The 17,756-nt window shown below is 41.5% G+C and overlaps 1 protein-coding gene across 1 annotated transcript; it reads left to right on the top strand.

The window, feature by feature from the left end:
- Positions 1-1,611: 1,611 nt before the first annotated feature.
- Positions 1,612-17,133, top strand: LOC126998004 (innexin inx1-like). Its single transcript, XM_050859276.1, has 7 exons — positions 1,612-1,988; positions 7,709-7,841; positions 8,068-8,223; positions 8,358-8,480; positions 9,372-9,533; positions 11,080-11,261; positions 15,315-17,133. Exons 1-7 carry the CDS (start codon positions 1,741-1,743, stop codon positions 15,454-15,456), a joined length of 1,146 nt encoding a protein of 381 aa, XP_050715233.1. The 5' UTR covers positions 1,612-1,740; the 3' UTR covers positions 15,457-17,133.
- Positions 17,134-17,756: the final 623 nt, after the last annotated feature.

The raw sequence follows: 17,756 nt of genomic DNA on the forward strand, positions 1-17,756 counted from the left end.
AAATGGGACAGAAGAGGGAGGTAGTGTAGTTATGTTGGTATGTATGTGGAGATAGTATGTTTTAGTATACTGCGAAGGGCTGAAGAATAGGAGGAAGAGATAGGGAGAAGAGGACGAGAAAGAGGAGGAGGGAGGTAATGTTCTGTGAAGTGTTAATGACCTCGGAAAGATGAGGCGGCGACGGCGTGGTCAAAAACGTGGATTTGCCGTAGTCGATTTTTTTGTAGGTCTGTGATATGGTTGGCTCTTCTTCCCTCCCTTCTCCTCCGCCTCCACTTTTTCCTCCACCTGTTTTCCACTTGTTTCTTTTGTCGGATTCTAATTTTATGTATTGTTTTTACTCGGACTTCTTTTTATTCATCAACTTTCTCTTTTTTGCACACAATAGGAAAGTTTTATTTTACTCCTCTTTTCTCCATCTACTTCTACTACTACTACTACTACTACTACTACTACTACTACTACTACTACTACTACTACTACTATCTTTACAACGGTATTTGCTTAACATGTGTCATAATATTGTCTTCACCATTGTCCAGAGTGAAAGTAGAATAGTTATATACTCTATCTTGTCTCTTGACTTATTGAGGTTGATGTGAAGTTGATGAGCCTGTGGAGAGAGAGAGAGAGAGAGAGAGAGAGAGAGAGAGAGAGAGAGAGAGAGCAGCCAGCCGGCGTCATGAGGACAAACAATCAATCAGGTAGAAATGTCTTTGCTATAACCACGGAGGCACGGACTTCGGTTTCTCACAGATGAAGAAACCCCGCCTCCCGCACCCACAACCCCGCCTCCCCCGCCACCCTCCTTTCATGCCACAGCCTCCTCCCGTTCCCTCTACTCCTCCTCCTCCTCTTCTGGGTCCTTGCCTCCTATGCCAGGGCCGATACCTGAAAATTTCGGCAGGCAGGGTATGGTTTCTGGGCTTTTAATTGCTTGCAAGTTGTCAGGGGCGTCCGTGTGGTTTTAAATACTAGGTTTAATGCTCTTGTTTGTGTGTAATTGACGTCGGAAGTGGTATAAACAGGAATAAAGCAGTCACAGTGAAGGATTCGAGATGCAGGAACCCCGTGCGAGAGTAGGTCCTTATGGACAAAATTGCAGGCATGCCAATATCTATATAAACAAAGAGGAAGGAAACAGCATCCCTACCAACTTATAGTGGACGGGTATTATGTACAATAGGCCACAGCAGTAATATCAACATGGTTACATTGCCAAAGAAAGGAAAATGGAGAGGAAAATTTGGTTTAGGATTTCAATGCGTCTTAGGTTGGCAGCGTGGAGCCAGTCCGAGACTCCTCCCCCTCACGAGTCTCGGACGGTGACGCTTGCAGAAAGCCCATCCCGAGACGATCCTAGTCTCGGATGCTGTTCTTTTGATGACCCGGACCACGCACAGCATTCTCCACCTTTAATAATTATTTGAATATTTACCCTTTATGAAGACTAAAGCACCTGGAATTTGATCTGTTTGGTATTATTGTGCCCAGACGAGCAGCCTACCCTCTATGTGTCTTTGAATCTCGTAAAAGCCTTGTATATGTGAGGTATTATAGGAAAAATAGTCTGAGTGGCAACTATGAGGTGACCACAAGTGAGGGTTGAGGACTCTGCGGGCCGCTAGTGTGAAGAGGAGACGCGGGAGGGAGCCTGTGACGGAGGATTGTGTTGGCTACAGCGGAGGAGCGGCCGGAGGGTTTTGTTGAGTATCTCAGTGAATCCTCGGCGAGTGCAAGATGTCTGCCATTAAATACCTGGGAGGCCTTAAGGCGTATTTGGCGAGGGGCGAATGTGTTAACGAGAGCTCTGTGTTCCGCCTCCATTACCAATTCACGGTGGTTATATTGATCGGGGCCTCCGTGCTGCTCACCGCCGCGGAATTCTTCGGGAACCCCATTGACTGCATCACCAACCTGCCGCAGAACGTCATAAACACCTACTGCTGGATACACTCAACGTTCACTATACAAGATTACTTTTTACGGTGAGTATAGAGTGCATGTTTATTTTTCGTTGGGTTTGTCAATATGAAATTTGTTTCGGTAGATTTTATTGCCGCTATTTTTCTTCCTTGATAGTTTATTTTGTTTAATTCATTTGAGTGTTTTAAGGCAGTATTTGTTGTGTAAATGATTAATGACCATAACATGACCCAATGCCCTAGCGACGAAATGTGGAAACAAAGGGTTTGTGGGGGGCGGACCCCCGTTAGGTTACATATATCCCCTATCTTGTAGTGGCCTCAAGGGGGGCCGTGGGGGGCGAAGCCCCTCGTTAATAAGAGGGTTACTCCTTTTGGATTTTAGCCGTGGTGAGCCGCGGGATTTCGCTGTGGGCCTGCCACGGGATGCTGTGGGCGCGCGGCCTACGCCACCGCCCGTGGCCGCGCGGGTTAGCATACACATTTCGTTGACATTTTCACACATGGTTTGATCTCTCCATTTTCCTATGGTTTCCCAGGACGTTTGAATGTTATTAGTAAATATTACAAAAGAATATGACAAGAAGAGCAGTTGGTTAAATAGGAAAGGAGATAAAGATGCGTAACAAATTAATCATCACTTAAATTCTCTACCAATTACAATGATTATAATAGTTCTTAGTTTCAGCTTAGGGTAGTGGTTAGTTTGTTGGTTTCGTCTGGTTTGCATCAACAGCCCACAAATTACGGTTATTGATAAGTTTATTGTAATATTAATTGCCATTTACCATGATTTTATAGGTATTCGATTACAGATTTAACAGGGCCAGGTAGCTCATTGGCTATGATGGGGCATGGCAGTGTCAGGTCACGGCTAGTTCATGGTTTCTGGCTCTTTAAGGGGGTGGGGGTAGGGGGGAGGGACTAAGCGCCCTTTTCAGCTACTGATTCAGTAGTGATTGCCATACTGCATGATGAGGCTAATAGTTCGCTCGCTAGTTGAATATGCCTCACTTAAGTCCTCAGCTATGTGTATCGGAGAGTGGATTCTCATAAATATTGTTATCCTTTATCGTAATATCAAGAGGTATACGCATTTACTGAATACAGTCGAAATCGGCTTGGTGTTGTCTCCCAACTTATCAAAATACTTGCAGATTATTATTTTTTCTCCTACTTTTTCCTCTTATTCCACCTCCTTTACCTCATGTAGAGGGCGAGGAGGGAGCGGGGATCCAGGAGAGCGAGGAGGAGGCCAACTCATGTATGGAGGCACCTCTTACTTAGTTTACTTATGCTACATTAAAAAAATCTGAGTAAGACTGAACCAGTGCTTTTTTGAGATATGGGAGTCCAAAGTTTTTGCACCGAGTTCGTGCTCCGAGTGCGACGAGTTCGTCCGTGCGCCGATTTCACCTGATACCCATTTGAATACGTTCACCATATAATATTATCTTACCGTATGCTATGAGTTTGTTGAATAGTCACTTTGAGGTTGCTAATTTTGCTATAAACTATTGCATTAACACTTTGGCTGACTTATACCGGGTAGCTTTTTGGAGAGGGGGATAACAAGAAATCTTCGATGTGAGATACTGATTGCATAGAAAATTTAGTTAGGTTCAAATTTTTACCGTGAAAAGACCATCAACCAGCGGGAAAGTTACTGCCTTTGCACCCCCGCCCCCCCTCAACCAAGGACCACACTTAACTAAGGATCCCCCTCAACCAAGAATCTCCCTTAACAAAGCCCTTAAGAATTCCCACCAAACCTTAGTCCTCCAAACCTACCATTATGAAATACCGTCTCATCTCTTCTTTTAGCCATAATCATTCCCCAAACTACGTCTAATGAAAGCACGATCACATAATTATCACATAATCACATAATTATGGGGTTCCCGCACTGCAAACCTCAAAAGTACCGGTATATAATTTGTTTATCCACATGTTTGTATATTTCGTGTGACGAAGTGTTTCATGTGTTTATAGAAGGGTTGTGATTTTACGGACCATGTGTTTTTTACTATTGTTACTTTCTGGATAGGGCAGTCAAAATGCGTCGTTAGCTAAAAAGTTTATTGTAATTATAAAAGTAAAAGCAAGTAGGTATAACAGTTAAAATACTAAATATGCTTAGTTCTTTCAGCAAACACAAATCAAACATATCTTCATAAATAAACTGGTGGAAATACTGTAATTCTGAAGGGGTAGGAGTGGGGGAGGCTCAGCAGGTATAGCGTTTGGCTTGATATTCACGTTGTTGGTGTGGGAAAGGTGGGGCAGGTAACTCACTAACCACCTCATTGTACTGTACTGGCATATACCCTGGCTGCCCCTTCCTTTTTTTTTAGCTATATATCTTCCCGTTTTATATATATATATATATATATATATATATATATATATATATATATATATATATATATATATATATATATATATATAGTAACTTTCATTCACAGCTTTTGTTTCTTTTTGGACCTTACAAACAAAACCAGCGTGTGTATTACTGAAGAAAATGCGTCAATGTCCTCAGTAAGCTAGTTGATCAAGAGGAGGCAGTAGTTAGCTTAGAAGAGGCATTAAATGTAGAGAAGGTGAACTAGAAGTCGTTATCAAAAGCTGTAAATTTTCAAGTAAAGTTACTGTTAAATGACTGACTAAGAGTAAACTTTATCTTGGCTTGTTTTCATCAGTATTTAAAATGAAAGTAAAACCAAAGTCATGTCAGAAAAAAATATTTAGTGTTTTAAGTTGTGTGCCAACAAGATAAGCTTCCTCAGTGTTTTATGTTATACTGTTGATGGCGTCGGGGGAGGAGACTGTAGTGACGATTATAGCTACTTACTATGCTTACTTAACTGATAAATAAGACTCTGAAGATCACGAATACTACTACTGGTAGGTAACTTCGCATATTACTTTTATTTATATCTTATTTTTCTGCAAACCAAGTGTTGTAAGTGGCAAGAACGCTGCATGGATAAGGTCGGTCATTCATTGGAAAGCATTACGTACTATGTCCTCCCAGAAGTGGGTTAGTTTTTGCGAGGGAGGAGTGGCTGTCTCATCACAAGCCCTTGCCTCGGCGGTGCGGGGAGGGGAGGGGCGGGGTAATCAATATATGCTCTACGAATTTCATCATCCTGCTCATGGGTAACGTGAATACATGACACTTAATACTTGACTATGATAAGTTCTGATACGTGTTGTTTAACGTGACGCACCTACCGTCGTCAGAGAAAGATCAAAACACTAAAACAAATTGTAATGTTAGCCGGCTAAGATGGACGTTTTTTTTTGGACACGATATAATATTCTCGTTTGTTCTCGATATAGGCCCTTGATTTTGGCCGTGGATTTGGTCATTATTATCTTGGGTTATTCATGGTTGTTATCCAGTGTAGTCTAGTATACCAGGGGCTACGGACGAGTTTCTTGGGTCCATTAACGTATTAGGCTCCCACTACAATTATTTTCCTAGGCCACAGAGAAGATTAACCGGGTTTTCAACTTTTCATGGGTGATTTTTCCCGTTGAAGATGCAGAAGTCGTGTAAAACTATCTAGGAGCACTGAACAATCCACGTAAATCCCAGGAACCTCTACGAGTCTCTTTAAACAGGCGAACTGAGGTCTGATACGTTTAAGAATGCGAGCTTTGGCCTCAGGTTTCAGGAATATTTAACAAGTAACGTTGTAACCTGGGAGGGGGCGTGAATCAAGGTGAATTTAGTCTAAATCTTCTTGATGGGTTACCTACCGAACTGACATTATTAAGCGTGGGACCATAAATGCGAATATCAATGTCGATGTTCGGTAAGAATCATTATGAGCGGATTTCATGAATTTGTGATGGTAGGGATTATCCAGTGAACGTATTAGAGCGTGGTCAGCCGCAGAGGAGCGAGGGAACATGAACACTTGATAGGAGGCATGCGTAAGTAAGGAGCCGCCGCATCCTGGATCTCTTTTGGGGGGATTTTAGTCATATCCATATCATGCGATTGTAGACGAGCAGCTAAGGCGTGGTCATACACAAGGCCACTCATGTCATGTCGCTTCGAGCTGATCACTTGTGCGTCGGCATCTCAGGGCGTGGCTGACAACCTCCACGAGTCCACAGTATAAGGGAATGACAACCCTGATTTCAACATTCTTAAAATTTCATTGATTGCTATTACAAATTAGATTTCAAACTTACTTGATATTTAGCCTTTCATGTTGGTAGAGCATGAAAGATACCAAGAAAAGGATGTTCAGAATATTGATTTTTTGCTACACTTCCGTCTTAATCTTTCCATCCTGTCTGAAGTAGACGACACAAAAACAGAAAGCGCCCATATAGTCGATCTATACAAGGAAGCTCCCATAACTCTATTATTATAATGCCATATTGTTTATACATACGTTGTTATTCAGATGCATGGTAACGTTTAGTAATAATAATAATAATAATAAAGACAATTAATGGTTTATTGAAGATATTTGTAGCCTATAGGCCTAGTATAAAAATATAGTTCTAGATTGTGTCAATACTCACAAATAAAATTTCGAAAGTAATTTATACTTTTAAATAAATTAGGGCCAATACACTTTGATATAATAAAAATAAGTAAATAAAATTTTATTAAAAATCAATGTCAGCATAATTAATCAATATTGATGTCATATTCATCACATTTTGTATATTGAGCAACAAATTTGATCTGTAGACTAGTTTTCGTGCCTTTCAGTCCTACAGTGTAGCCTACAACCCGTAAGTTTCGTCACCCTCATATATTGTCCTTGCCATTGACATGACGTAATTTACTGTCAAACATAAAACAGTAACTACCAGTTGTACGGTTACATTTACTGTGGTTGTTTCCTTTAATTAAGATTTTGATATAGACTACTGAAGAACGCTCAGTATTAATAATTCAGAAACTCGCAGATGTTAATGGTTTGTTGGTAACCCATTGGATCTGAGCAGGGTTTTCCAGAGGTTGTGAGAACAGAGTTATATACATAGAGGGTTCCCAGAGCCTGGATTTAGAAGCAACTGGCGGCCATCTTAGGGTGACGGATGGCGAGACAGAGATATATTTAACATCACACATTTATGTCTGCTAGTATCAAGATACCAGACCATCGTGTTCACGAGACATTGCTGCATATCATGAGCACAAAGTAATTAGTTTAATTCATAATCAGAAGATGAAAGTTAATCTTGCTGCACAAATACTGAGCAAAGGCGTGGCAGATGCATTACTATTTTGCAAGAATACTTTACATCTCCCACAGTTTAATGATTGTCAAGGAACTGCTGACTTTTTTTTCCAGAGGTTGAGTCACTGCTAAGTATCAAAACTATACTAGTGACTCGTAAGGCCTTACAATGTACTACCATGGAGACTGCTATATGAATATCAGATGGAAAGAGAAGACATAAAATCAGCCTAGGCTGAGATGCTAAATAAAGTGTGAAGAAAGATCGTCGCAGGTATATTATACCTAGTACTTAACTATACCGGTATATGTTTCATCACTTTTAATTTATTGTGGTATCTGTACTGAACCAGATTTGGAATTAACTCGTTATATGAGTCACAGATCAGGCAAGACTCTTATTAGTGTCAGAAAAATTAAACAAAGGATCAGTCAATCAGTGGGGGCATGTGCCAGGGGAGTGCTTAAGTCTTCCCATGTCTCTTTAGCACTGCTATTGGTAAGGAGTTAACTAGGTATGAAACTCGGTATGTACATCCAGATGACTTACAAGGCTCCTTATTTGTCCAGAGAGAAGGGGATAACGGTGGTCGAGCCAGGGGTGGGAGCTCCAGACCCCAACATCCAAGAGGAAGAATTATTGGAAGACAAATGGCGTTTCCACAACTATTATCAGTGGGTTGTCTTCTTCCTGTTCTTCCAGGTGGGTATTGAACCATTATGTGAAGTTACTTGTTTCTTTTTTAACAATTTAGCAGAAACTTCTTGTAACTTTTAAATATTACTGGACAGAATTTTTGTTTTATTTGGAAATATACATATATCACTTATATCATCCTAAGGTCTGATCTCACTAGCTGAGTGAGCCATGCATACATTATCAATACTGAACATATGAGACAAACTAAATAATTTACTCTTGTCCCCAGGCGGCTCTTTGCTACATGCCAAAGTTCATCTGGAACAACTTTGAGGGTGGACTCATGCACACCATTGCTGAGGGCCTCAACCCTGGACTCCACAAGGAGGAGGAAGTCTCATCTCGCAAGAAAGTCATCATCGACTACATTGTGAAACACATTCGAGTGAGTGATGCTACTATTGTGAGAATTGTTTGTCAGGCAGTAGTCGTATGTTCCTCGCCATTTAGTTTTCATTCTTGTATGTAGTATTTCTTTATCACTGCAAGTTAAGTATCACTAACTTTTATATGTTTCAGATGCACAATGGATATGTGTTCAGGTACTGGTTCTGTGAGCTGCTGTGCTTCGTCAACATTGTTGGTCAGCTCTTCCTCATTGACAGGTTCCTGGGTGGAGAGTTCCTTACGTATGGCCCAAGGGTAAGAGACCAGCTTTGTTCCTTGGTTTCTGTCTGTGATTGCTCTTAATGAAGCATACAGAGTAGGTAAAGTTCAAATAACAGATGACTGAGCCAATGAGATGAAAGCATAACAGAAGATAATGGTGACGAGATGCAGAAATATGAATAACTAAATAGTGTTTATTTAGGCTGTTGTGGACACAAATGCTTGAGCAAGATGCATTATCCACAATGACTGGTCCACAACACTACCTAAAACCTAGTCCATACAAGTGTTGAAAAGTGATGGGGCAAGGACGCAGCCCTATTTCAGTCTTGGGATCATAGGAAAGCTGCATACGCCCCCTCTATATTTCATGGCAGTCTTTCAGAGTACAGGTCAGCCTATAGACCAACAATAGTTGCAGGAATCCCACAGTCACAGGAGATCCTAGAGTGCCTTGCAATGCACTGAATGAAACTTCTTGACATCAGCATAGCCTGCAGTGCCAGTCCTTCCTATATGCTCAATGTGCAGGGCCTCTGATCACTGGGAGGGCCCTAGGATATGTATAAAAAAAGAATCTGGCTGGTGCTTTTGTTATTCATCCGTGAAAAGTTATGTAAACAATAATATGATAATAAATTAAAGCAAAAATTATATATATATATATATATATATATATATATATATATATATATATATATATATATATATATATATATATATATATATATATATATATATATATATATATAATATATATACATACAGGGGATGACCAGCTCAATTTTTGAGTTAGGAGAAATGATATACCAGATTGCCATACAGGTTCTCTGAATGCTGCAGGGATAAGACGGTGAAGAATGTAAGAGCAGTAGCGTAGTGCTTTGTAGAGGAGCAAGTTAGAACACACCCACCACATTACAGGTTGTGCAGTACAGCGACATGGAGCAGACTCAGCGTTATGACCCAATGATCTACATCTTCCCCCGTATGACCAAGTGCACCTTCCACAAGTTTGGTCCCTCTGGCACTCTTGAGCGCCATGATGCCTTCTGTCTGCTGCCTCTCAACATCCTCAACGAGAAGGTAAACTTGATAGAATTGTGAAGAACTGTTGCATTTTTTTTCTTTTTTTCTTGCCACTTTTATAATTTCCTCACTTTACCTTGGCCCATGTTTTCTTTCATAATCAACATTATAGAATAACCGAGACAGTAATAATTTATTGCACTGACTATATCTCGCTCTAGTCACCTATATGCCTATATTATCAAAGCATGCACTACTCACCCTTTATCTTCTTTTGGAATCTGCAGCATTTTAAAAAGTCAAATATGAACTACTGTAGAATGCCCTACTTTTGTCATTAAACAAACTAGCATACTTATGTCTCAGCCACCAATTTTACTTTTATAAGGCTTTTTTTTCCCAGCACAGAAAGCAACTCAAGGGCAACAAAAATAAAATGTAGAAAAAAAGCCTGCTTACTGTTGCTCCCACAAAGTGAAAAGTATAGAGTGGCCGAAAGAGGTTAATTTTGGATGGAGAGGTGTCTTGATACACTTCTTGAAAGAGGTCAAGTCATAGGCAGGAGGAAATACAGATGAAGGAAGGCTGTTCCAGTGTTTACCAGTGAAGGGGATGAAAGAATGAAGATGCTGGTTAATTCTTGCATAAGGGGTTTGGGCAGTATAGGGATGAGCATGAGCAGAAAGTCGTGAGCAGCGGGGCTGCAGGAGGGGGGGAGGCATGCAGTTAGCAAATTCAGAAGAACAGAGCAGTCAGCATGAAAATCTCGACGGAAGATAGAAAGATGCAACATGGCGACGGAATTTAAAAGGTAGAAGGAGGAGGAGAGCTGATGAGACGAAGAGTCTTAGACTCCACTCTGTCCAAGAGAGCTATGTGTGTGGAGTCCCCCCACACATGAAATGCATACTTCATACGAGGGCGGATAAGGCCTTTATATATGGAAAGCAACTGTGCGGACCACTTGGCCATCACCTTCCCATGCTTGTAATACTGTATTTGTATTTCTTGCCATTTCTATCACAGCCATTTTCCCAGGGCAGTAGGAATTGCCTTGGTGTGTAGAGGTATCCAAGCAAGGTATCGATAAAGTTTTAGTCTCTTCTTAACTGAATGTAAATTAGCTTTTGTCTGGAGTATGAAATATTTACCTTGAGCAACTAGAAGGCCATTGTTGTACTGAAGTGGTCAATGAGAAACTGTCCTGAACATGGGTATGAACTATTCTAAAACTATGGAATAAACCTCTTTGTTTCCCTTCCTGGTACATACTTACAATTGCACACAATTTTGAAATGATTTTATTATATTATGACACCAACTTCATTAGACAAAGGCAACAGATTATTATAATGACATTATATAGACTTGACTGGTGTGAAGCAGTGTTGATTCAGTACTGAGGAGAGTTAGCTTTTATTTTTTAGTTGATAGTTGGGAAAGGTTTTTAATTTAGTTTTATTTTACCCTTGATTCATATGTTAGTACTTTGGAATATAGGCTGCACTTATAATTAATTTAATTATACATTTTTGCATGTTTTGGGAATATACAGTTTAGAAAAACTACAAAATCTTTGCATCTCATAATTGTTGCTTTGCAGGTGTTTATCACTATCTGGTTCTGGTACGTCATCTTGGCCACCCTGCTGGGAGGACTGCTGCTCTATCGCATCTCCCTCTTCACGCTCCCCGGCCTGCGTCCCCGAGCCATGCACAAGCACAACAAGGCTGTCCCTATTGAGACTGTGGAGGCCATCGCCAACAAGACCTCTATTGGCGACTGGTGAGATACTTGTTTGCTGGGCATTGGGACTGTGGAAGTAATGACCCTTGACAGGTGCATATATAGACAGTTGATGGTCACAGGGTATAGAAGTGCAACTGACCATTGTTCCTTGCAATTCAAAATTATAAGGCAGCATACTTTAGGCTACATTATACCAAAGGAGTAGAGTTCAGTCAGCGAGTGACCGAGTATTGGAATGTGAGAGTTGGAAGTAGCAGGACTAAGTGTGCTGAGAGGGAGTACCAGAACAGGGAGAGATGGAGACACTTCTGCCATGGCTACCCCCTGGAGGGTAGTTCCCATGAGGGAGTAGGGCGTAGGAGATATAGATAGATTGAAGAAAAATTCCACTGGGATATATATATGTATATTTTTTTAAAGAAATGTCCTTTCTTTCCAAAGATACCTTTCCATCTGCATTATCTTGAAAACAATGGAGAAATATAGCTTGCAGTGCAGAAAACTTTTCTTTTGAGATATGATCTATTTTCTTCCAAGTGTGTATTGTTGTGTTTGTAGTTTTTTTGTGATTTTCAAGATGTTGATTTGCTTCAGCGATGATTTGTGGTGGTGGAGATGGCTGGTGCAGTGTTGAGGGAAGAAGCTGGGGTGGCAGAGGTGTAAGGTATGAGGCAGAATGGAGAGGCGAGGGTGAGCGAAGCGATAACAACATGCAGGATGGCGACTCGCGGTGCGCCTCCGTTGGCTAATTTTCGTGGCTTTTTCACTTCTCCCCGATCTTCTTTGTTGCTTCTTGCAGCACAACCATCTTATTTGAATGGTAACCTATTGATTTTAGGCTTTTTGCAGGGCAGAAAAAGCTGAGAAAATGCAACTGGATGGTGGACAGCTGAATAAACATCTGCCTCATGTGGTGTCTCAGGAGACACTGACTCACTGAAGATTGAGGCTCTGCCTGTCTCTCCCTGAGTAAAGCGTTTCCACGTGAAACTGGCCGATGGGGTAGCGGCAGGTGCGGGGTCAGCTATGCCACACACACTCAACACTTCTCGCTTCCTCTCATGTCAGCTATTTACTACGTTTAAATGAATTTAATTAAATAATTGGATAATCCAATAAGGCAGTGACATCTCAAGTAATGGATGGCAGACTCCTTTGATTTTGCAGTGTCCTTGTCATTAAGCTGCAAATTTTGGAAAATCAACCGCTTTGGTGCAAATTGCCATAACTCCCTTATTTCTGGGGCTACAGAAATGTTTTTGGTATCAATCGATGGCAAAATAAAAGGGCTATAATTTTTAATAAGCGACCGGGCTCAAAAAATAACTCGTAGGGGTAAAAAAAAAAAAAAAAAAAAAAAAAAAATTGAGTTCCCAACCTTGAAACCCACTCATTTTTTGAGAATTTCAAGAAACGTATTTAACAAATACTTTAATCCTTCTAATGTGCTTTCCAATATGATGCATAACATTTCCCTACTCCCAGTAGTTTCGTTGCTAGAGCTCGAAACTTAAACCCTTTTGAGAGTGATTTTGACGAACTCCAGACACTTTGCCGTTTTTGTTTAGTGTGGCATTGCTATTGCCTCTAGAAGGCTGTAATTTGGCATGTAGCCCCTCTTGGCAATGTAGTTTGACCAGCTCGAAGGATTTTTTGATAGCTCGATTCCAAGTTTGTCGTCGAGCCGTCACAAAATAGCCTGTTTTTCGGTCCTTTTGCTATGATTTGGACACGTCTGAGTTTTTGGCTTATAACTTTTTTTTTTATTTAATGCTTTCCAATTTTTTTTTTCCGATTATTAATCTGTATTAATAGAGCTTTCATTTGCCACTAAGCATGCCTTCCTAGCTATAACTTTGGCTCTCTGTAGGCAGTAAATTTCCAGGTCAAAGATTATAAACTATATTTTTCAGACTCCATCGTGATAATATGAGCAACTTTTCTTCAATAAATTTTCCTGTACGTTGCACCAGTAAAAACTTGGAATTTTTGGGAATCGTGGAATTCCAGCCAGACGGTCAGTCCAAATCATAATCTCTCAGCCCCAAGACACCGAGTACCAAGACACTTAGCCCCAAGACACCGAGCACCAAGACACTTAGCCCCAAGACACCGAGCACCAAGACACTTAGCCCCAAGACACTGAGCACCAAGACAGCCCCAAGACACTTAGCCCCAAGACACCGAGCACCAAGACACTTAGCCCCAAGACACCGAGCACCAAGACACTTAGCCCCAAGACACCGAGCACCAAGACACTTAGCCCCAAGACACCGAGCACCAAGACACTTAGCCCCAAGACACCGAGCCGCAGAACAAGGAGGTGATGGACCTTGAGGGAGGAGGGGACATCTTTACCATGGAAACTGAGGACAAGTTTTTTGAGGAGGAAGATGACTCAACCCCATGGGCATGCAACAAACAGATTAACCTCAAAAAGGAAGTGGAGCGTGACCTCGGCGAGTGGCTGCAGGAGAACCAGTTCTTGTACGACCATGGGATGGTGGGGGACAGGTGGGCACTATACGGCCAGGTTGAGGGGCCCCCCCTTTTATTTATGAGGCGGTGGCTGAACAGATAGCAAGACGGCCCCGCGTTCAGGAGGACGCGAGTTCAATCCCCGACTGGTGCCACCAAGCTGGGATTTTTCAGCCGCCGCCGAGTAGCTTACAACTACCCACATGCTGTCCAGAATACCACCTATCAACCTGGACTCTAGATTCTTGGATTAAAGATGAGCTCCGGGAGGGCAGCATGAGCCAATGCAAGATGGCGCCACTATAAACACTCGCCTGCGCCAGAATGGGCTGGGCCGACCATCAGGAAGAAGCCTTGGACCGACCATTAGGATCCACCGTGAAGAAGCCTACCGGCGCAATAGGCCAAGACATAAAAAAAAAATAATAATAATAAAAAAAAAAAAATAAAATAAAATAAAAATAAATAAATACAGCGACGTGCCCTCAACGTTTTCTCGACCATGTGTGTGATGTTGAGTGGCTAGATGAGGGGTGGAAAAGTTGAAAAGTTTCGTTTAGTCGGCGCAACATCTGGTCATATGCCGGAGAGAGACAGGAAGGGGAAGGAATAATAGGAGAAGGGAACAGATCCCAGGAGACTGGACGCAACCCTCGATTAATACCTGGTACCCATTCACTGCTGGGTGGACAGGGGCGTTGGGTATCGGAAAAGCCGCCCAAATTTTTCCACTCCGCCTGGGAATCGAACTAGATGAGGGGCGGTCGTGCAATAGTCGCCAGGGCCTGTGTTCATTGTGAACCGTCGCAATGGGTTTTATTTTCAAAATTGGGCTCTTCTGTGTACAGTCACACACGATTCACCTCGACGTCCCCTCGCCTGTTGCCCTCCTGCGTATAGGCAAGTGACCCTCCCTCGCCAGGTTGTTGCGAGTTGAAATGGAGGCAAACTCGCAGAGACAATGGCGATGCTCCCACAGTTTTGTGCATTTTCAAAATCGCCATCCATCGCAGAGCGAAATTGCGTATGTGTGACGCCAGCATGAGTGTATCCCACAGTTCTACAGGGTCCTCTATGATGCTGATCACATTGAACTGATTTGAGACTCGCTGCATACTCAAGAGCACATGTCTCTGTCTCTTGAGATGGAATAAACTATTATTGCATCTCGATTCTTCTTGACCTGACATGAAGCTTGAGTGTTGCAACAATAAGTCATTGATCAACTGCAAAGAACTCAGCACTGGACCAGTAGTAGGTGTACCCCCTACTACTGAACTTGCCACTGCCAGGACTCCACTATATCCATCCTTGGCCTTCTGAGCTCATTTGATAGGTAGGGTAGTCGGTGATCTTCTGGGAGGCTCAGGATGTTTCAGGAGCCCACCAAGTGCTGCTTCTGCACCTCCACCTCCACATTCACCCCCAAAACGTAGAGGGGCTAGGGAGTCCTTCCTGCCATATCACATATAATCATCTCTTTAGTGAGAGAATCTTTATATTATGCCAAATGTGTGATCAGCATTGATCTAATCCATGTAATATTAATTTATCCTATGTTCAATGCAGTGCACTTGTTTTGCTGAGGTTTGTTACCTTTCTCTCTCATAGGTGGATACTGTATGTGCTGTCAACGAACATCGATCCGATCATTTACCGGGACATCATGATGAAGCTCTCCAAGGAGATAGAGACTGCCAACAGCAACAGCCCCTACAACAGCGGTGGACTCTACTCCTCGTCCTCCGTATGAATGCTGGAGGACATGGACTGAGGGCTGTCAACCCCCAGCTGAAGGTGTAAAAGTCACGAGTGAATAGACAGCTAGACAGTGTTATGCTTTGCCCTTATTTTATTTTAAATTAAAGAAAGCACAGGACAGTATATTTTGGATACTATTTTGTTTACCACTTATTTTTTGGCAATGGAGGACCTGATGTGGGTACTGCTCAGAGTTGGGTGAGGGTTTTGTTCATGCTCTATCTTGATGTGGCTTGAAATCAAGTGTTCTTACATGTTCATGGCCATATTACATTAGTATTACATGCATCTTTATCTGATCACTTCTAATGGCACCCTTGCTGGACGTAATGACTTTAGCTTCCCATAGTTAGCTGCCAGGCAAAGAAGTTGGGCAAAACATGAAGATGATCTCAACCCAGGCTACAGGGGAGAGGGTTCTTAATGTGCTGTGTTGTTACAGACTAAGTAGCTGCTTTGTGCCCACTGAGTTGCAAAGTTAGTCACTAATAAATTGTTAATCATTGAATATAAGCTACAGAACCTTGGCCAGTGGCATAGTATGACATAGCGTGAATTATTTCAGTCTAATTTTCCAATTGTGAGGCCTCTCTTAGGCCACCAGTGTTGGTAAGTGGTCTCGGGTGTGATGGCAACTAGCCGTGTCCTTCAGCTGAGCCGTGAAGAGAGCGGTCACCTTGTATCAGTATTGCAAGGCTGTTCCCTGCATGCAGGCGAGCAGCTGCTGGTGTATTAGGGTGACAGCAATCAGTTTGTGTCTCAGAAAGTTTATACTCTAGCTTGTAGACGACATATCTCCTTCCCTCTCAGACTACGGCTTACATTGACATTTCATATCCTTTTATACATGGAAAGGTTTTTTGGATTTTAAGATATTTATTTATTAAAGATTTGAAAGGAAAGCTTTATAAGCTATTCTTTATGACCAAGATTTGACTTTTGGTATAATGTGGAGTGCTGCTTGGTTCTACAGATGTTTTATCCGATAGTTTTAATGTAATGGATAATGGAGACACAATCATGCAGTTTGAACAGATTCTTTTGTTATTTATTTTGATTGTATAAAGTACTCTTATGTCCTGAGTCAGCACATTATTGGCATTTAAGTTAAAAAGGAACTTTTATAAATACCTATATTAAGCTCAGATAATCATTGTAAGTGATGCAATAGCCAGTGCCTTGTGTTCAGCAGAGAGCATTTTTACATTACTCAAGATGGGATTTCCCATTACTCATTTACTAGAGTGCTGCTCTCTACACTGTCATATCATAAGGCTCAGTCTTGTGATGCTGAATGACTTTGTATGTTTTGTACCCTGTATCTGTGTGAAAGGTGTTCATAGTAGACATACACTAGCATTGTGACTGTTACCAGATATATTTTTGTTTTGTTATGTCTGGATAGTGACTGGAACAATGACTGACTCATGAATGACATGCATGTGACAATGTTGCTATTTAACTTTCCAACCTCTGGATAACTTGCCTTTATCAGTGCCAATGAGTACAAGGCTACTCTTGGGACTCTATTGGATGGTCCTAACCTTGTAGTGCAAAAATTTCAGTTGCTCTTATTGTGGTGAATATTATAATGCTATGGAAAGCATTGAGGTTATGTGTAATTCGTAGTGATTCTGTATTTTATAACTACATTAAACACATTTTTTTACACTTGTTTAATTGGCCTGTTATCACTTGTGGAAGAGTTTAAAACTGGGCCAAGAAAGAAATTTTTCCTCAACAATGGGTCAGTGGAGGGCAATAAATGTCTGAAATAACAAATGGTATCTATGTATACTGTATAGTTCCAGTGAATGACAATAATCAGTAGCGGCTACCACGTAGATTACAGCATGCAAGATTTTAGAATTGTGAAAATACACTACTCCCTCCAATTTTGCAAGAATTAGGTTGACCCTGTGGGTTGTAAAATACAAATTTGTTAAAACAACAACTAACCTGATGGGAAAATTCAAGGTCAAAATCTCGTCGACGGCAGCCCAATTTTATATGACAAGTAATTTTATGCCTATAATTGCACACACAAATAATCATACATCTGTTATATCAACAAAGGATACAGTACTGTAAGCAAATGGGGTTTCCAAACTAGTTTTTAGGGGGAGGGGTGGCAGGTTCTAGATGTCAGGCCACACTGTGCCTGTGGCAGTTATGAAGCCTTAGCCATTTTCTTTTCCAACTGTGCTTAACCCAGTAACTGTGGGGATCCTGTTTCTTGAAGGCCCTTCTAAGCAAATTAACCAGGTAGCAGCGACAGGCCAAATTTGTGGC

Source organism: Eriocheir sinensis, chromosome 13 (genome assembly GCF_024679095.1).
Source record: "Eriocheir sinensis breed Jianghai 21 chromosome 13, ASM2467909v1, whole genome shotgun sequence".
Classification (NCBI taxonomy): Eukaryota; Metazoa; Arthropoda; class Malacostraca; order Decapoda; family Varunidae; genus Eriocheir; species Eriocheir sinensis.